The sequence below is a fragment of the Colobus angolensis genome, unplaced genomic scaffold (assembly GCF_000951035.1).
Source record: "Colobus angolensis palliatus isolate OR3802 unplaced genomic scaffold, Cang.pa_1.0 Scaffold215, whole genome shotgun sequence".
Lineage (NCBI taxonomy): Eukaryota > Metazoa > Chordata > Mammalia > Primates > Cercopithecidae > Colobus > Colobus angolensis.
The window spans coordinates 4102458-4107509 of NW_012115322.1; the positions used below are offsets into that span (position 1 = coordinate 4102458).

Here is a 5052-nt window from a genome sequence, read left to right on the forward strand (position 1 = left end):
CTGGCTAATTTTTTTTTTTTTTAGTTGAGACAGGGTTTCACCATGTTGGCCAGGCTGGTCTCAAACTCCTGACCTCAGGCAATCCACTTGCCTCAACCTCCCAAAGTGCTGGGATTACAGGTGTGAGTCACCGCGCCCGGCCTAACTAACTGTGCATCTTTAAACTTCCGTTTCCTCATCTCTGAACAGATGGGCCTGGTGCGGTAAGATCCCAGCCTGAAGGGAAATCTCTTAGCAGATCTGCTCAGCAAGTCTTCTTAGAACTGCCCCTTCACCCTCCCCAGCCACAGTGGGGGCCCCCAGACAGCATGTGCATCCTGGACACAGCTCATCAGGCAAGGGGGGAACCTATGTAGGCTGGGCCAATGAGTCCCTTCCCAAGGGAATTTGGGGTTGGAAATAACGGAATGCTGGAGCTGCAGCTGCCATGTTGCCAACCCCTTCTCCCACCAAAAAGAGAGAAAGATGCTCCAGAACAAGAGAAAGAAGTCAAGCAAGAGGGCAGAAAAGCAGGGACTGTAACGGGTTTGGGGTTTCTTTTGGAGGTGATGACATGCTCAAGAATTAGATAAGGATCATCGTTGTATGCTGTTGGGAATATATTAAAAACCATCAAACTATACACTTTAAAAGGATTAATTTTGTGGTATGTGAACAATATTTCAATTGTTTAAAAAGTTTAAAAAGAAAAAAGAAAAACAGGGCTTAGATTTCCTGCCCTCCACACTTCATCCTCCACAAAATGCCCACTGTCAGATTCTGTATCTTATAACAATGTCCTCCATTTGCTTAAACAAGTGCCTTTCAGTCACTTGCAAAAGAGGTGTTCCAATGAATATATCCTAATAACAAATTTTATTATTAAACAACTACAGTAAGAGAGTAGAAATCTCTCTTTTAATGCAAATTTAAGTCCATAACAAGTTCTGGTTTAAAACAAAAACAAAATACAAAGAGGAAGATAAAAAGGAGGAGAATTCCTCTTTCCAACATTTCTCAGAGTTCTGCTCTGTGACACTCTGCTCAAAACACAAGTCTGTGATACTGTTAGGGGGAGAAATGTGTCTATATTCAAATAAGCTGGGAAATGTAATCTAATACATGTCCCCTTTGCAGAGCATGTTGAAAAATGTGATAAATTTAACACTGTTCAAGAAAGCACTTTCCCAGCTCATTTGGCCTTATAGCCCTTTTCCCTGCAAGCCCACCATTAATAATACGAGGCACTGTGTTCCACAGAACACACTTTGGGAAATGCTGCCCTAACCCAAACACAAACACATTTCAGTCATATCCACAAAGATCCAGAGGATAAAGGGTAGAATTCGGGCAACAATCAAGATGATTTCCTGCTAAAGAAGGCTTTTGCTTTGCTTACCACAAGAATGTAATTTAAATTAGTAAAATCATCTTTTATATCAATTTGAAAGGAGGAGGGATAAGAAACGTTATCTGGGGCCCAGTGTCTTCTCTTGACCAATCAGTAATACATACCTTTATGTGAAATTCCAGGTTCTCATCCATGGAGTAGATATGGTCAAAGATGTCATGAGCAATTCGTGGGATGATCCCCATGAGCTGGGGGTCATGCAGCTTCCCCTAGTGGGTGAAAATACAAACACGGGCCGTTAAAGGGTGCTGGGAGACACATGAGAGAGAGGAGGAACCATTGCTGGGTTCCTTAGACAGAACCTGGTGGAGCAGGAAGCACCCACGTGTGCCTGCCGGCTCCCTTGGGCATCTACCTGACTTGCCAACAGACCAGAAGTTGGTGGAAAAACTCAATGTGTTCATCTGTTTATCCAGCAGGGGAGCACTTGTTCTGTCAAATTCTGAGGCCCCACAGTATTGCCTCCAGCTGCCACTCAAGGCAGCAAATCAGTGTCTATGTGGCTAGTGTGGGGTGAGGAGGAGAAGGGAAAGGGAGCAGGAGAAGGAATGAGAATATATGGGTTTGGGTTTTGAGTATTTACAAACTGACCTGAGCCTGCAGGTCTAAGTAAGGTAATCTCCTTTAATGAAATAATCTTTAAGAACCTTATTCTGGCAACACTTTCAGTATCATTTAACAGATCAATCAAGAAAATACACTTCATTGATTTCTTTTAAAAATCTGTGGTTCCCAGGCTGAATTGTTCTAAATAAGTTTTAGCTGTTTCTAACACCTAAATCCACGTTTAAGATAGTCTTATATTCTTCTTTCCCCCCTTTTCTACTTTACTCATTTTACCTAAGGGGGTGGGGATAGGTAAATTCTCCTGCTATTTGGATATTACCAAATCCACTTTTAAGGTCCAGAATTTGCCACCTCTGAAGATTTTAGAAAAGATGCCATAGGATCTGACAGCAACTCCTAATGAAGACTTCCAGAAGCATTTAAAGCAACACACAAGCTCCAGAGAGCCTTTGCCTAAGCCCACCATCAAATAAGCACTTAAGTTCTCACATGTGTTCAACAACCCATCAGTGAACAAACACACAGTCTGCAGGTTTAAAGTGATCAGTGTCAACAGTACACTCAGAGAATTTTCCAGATTTTTTTTTTTTTTTTCTTTAGACAAGGTCTCACTCTGTTGCCCAGGCTGAAGTGCTGACTGCAACTTCCACTTCCCAGGCTCAAGTGATCCTCCAACCTCAGCTTCCGTAGTAGCTGGAACTACAGGTGTGCACCACCACACCCGGCTAATTTTTTGTATTTTTTGTAGAGACAAGGTTTCACCATGTTACCAAGGCTGGTGTCCAACTCCTGAGCTCAAAGTGTCTGCCCAGCTTTGCTTCCCAGAGTGCTGGGATTACAGGCATGAGCTACCTCATCCGGCAGTCTGGCTTCCAGCAAAGCTGTCTCATCTGGAAAAATGGGTACTCCTCTGGAATGCCCTTACCTATTAAGAATCTAAATAGTTTGATGTATTGATATTGTTTTTTAGTTTGACTGCATACTTCCTAAAGATAGGGATGGCCAGTGCATGTATATTTCTCTCCATTGTTTACAAAATTTAGTACTTATTACATAGCATTATTGTATAATTTAAGTTAAATAGGGTATATAAAGTGCTTAGTGACATGGGAAGGGCTCAAATAAATGTTAGTATTATATCACTCAGCTCATGGGAGGTTCTCACGAACAAGTTGTTGGAGTTTATTTCACCTGAAGAGTCTGAAACACATTTCTATCTCTGACAATTAATATATATCTTAGGGAAGAAAACAGTGCCAAATGACAGACTGACAATCTCAAATCTTGATAACTTTTAAACTGTACATTCCATCATAAACGTGTAACAAATTAGACAATGGGCCCCCACATGCTCTGAACCATGGAGATCCCTGGCAGAAACAATACCTATGGTGAGAACATCATTTCCGTGTGGTCAAATGTCATGACTCCACTCAGCCAATCAAAAGACCTCCCCTACCCAAGCCCTCCAGAGCTTTTTAATAATTGATGATAATCCTTTAGCTTCTCCTCAGTAGCCCACAGCCAGAGAAGAACGATTGATAATCCAAAAATCATTTATAATTGACTCACATCTATTTTCCTACATGCTTTCCCTTTCAATGGATTTATCTCCCCATTGATTCCTGGCTTATACAAGTGCTGACATCCCTTTGTTTGCCTTTGTCAGGGCAAGAACCAAGGCAGAACCAGAGATGAATCTAGGACACTCTCTACTTTGTGTCTCTCTGAAGTCCTCACCCTAAAATCAATGTGAGAAAAGTGAGTGTTCTCATAATAATGCCTCCCATCCCCACAGGAACAGACGCACACCCAAATCCACCGCAGGCCTAGGAGCTGGCCTGCTTGATCCAGCTCAGATGCCCAAGAGCGGTAAGGGCTTTCTGTGCAGTAAACTGGGCCTGCCAAAACAATCTGCAGGTGTGCGTATGCAGGGGAGGATGTAGGGCATGTGGAGCGTGCCTGTGTGTGTGTGTGTGTCTGTGTGTGTGTGTCGTGTTAGGGGAGCATATGGATGTGTGATATGTGTGTGGTATATGTCTGTGTGTGATACATGTGGAGGGTGTGAGGGTTATGTCTGCATGTGTGGGGGCGTGTGATGTACGTGGAGTATTAACATGTATGTGTGATGTGGGGCATATATGTGTGTGAGATGGATGTAGGGAATGTGTGCAGGTATATGCTATAGCATGAATGTAGGAAGTGTGGCGAGTGTGGGAGTGCTTGTGGCATGTGGCATTCTGTGGTGTGTGCGTATTGTATATGTGTGATATGTGGTGTCTGTGTCTGTAGGATGTATGCGGTGTGTGTGTGTATATGGGGGTATGTGTGTGTGTTGTGTGTGTATATACGTGGGGTCTGTCGGTATGTGTGCATGTGTATGTGGGAGCGTCTCTGTGTGTGTGGTGTGTCTGTGTGTGTGTATGTGGGGGGTATGCTATACAATGTGTGGTGTGTGGTATATGGTATGTCTGTATGGGTGTATGTCTGTGTGTGTGTGATGGGGGTGTGGTATATAGTGTGTCGTATGCATGTCTATATGTAGGTGTGTGAGGTGTACATCTCTATATGTTTATGATGTATGTAGGGGTCATGTGTGGTATATAGTGTGTGGTGTGTGCTGTGTTTGTGTGTGGTGTGCATATATCTGTGTGTATATGTATGATGTATGTGGAGGGGTGGTATGTGATGTCTGTGTGTGCATATGTGTGTGATGTGTATATGTCTGTGTGTGTATGATGTATAGGGGCGTGTGCAGTATGTGTTGTGTGGGTGTCTGTATGTGTGTGATATATATGTCTGCGTGTGTTTATGATGCATGTGAGGGCCTTGTGTGGTGTGAGGTATGTCTGTGGTATGTATATGTCTGTATGTGTATGATGTATGTGGGAGGGTGTGTGGTATATGGTGTGTGGTGTGTCTGTGTAGGTATATGTGTGATGTGTATATGTTTGTGTGTATGATGTATTTAAGCAGTGTGGTACATGGTATGTGGTATGTCTGTGTGTATATTATGCATGTGGTGTGTCTGTGTATATGTGTGTGGTGTGCATGTCTGTGTGTGTATCCTGTATGTGGGGGGTATGTGGTATATG

General features: G+C 43.0%; 1 protein-coding gene across 1 annotated transcript in view; it reads right to left on the minus strand.

The window, feature by feature from the left end:
- The window catches only part of KIF5C (kinesin family member 5C), a 156005-nt gene that overhangs the window by 89942 nt on the left and 61011 nt on the right, over positions 1–5052 (minus strand). The window contains exon 4 of the mRNA XM_011943067.1: positions 1495–1599. Coding sequence (XP_011798457.1) covers positions 1495–1599 — 105 coding nt within the window. The remainder of the gene's footprint in view (positions 1–1494; positions 1600–5052) is intronic.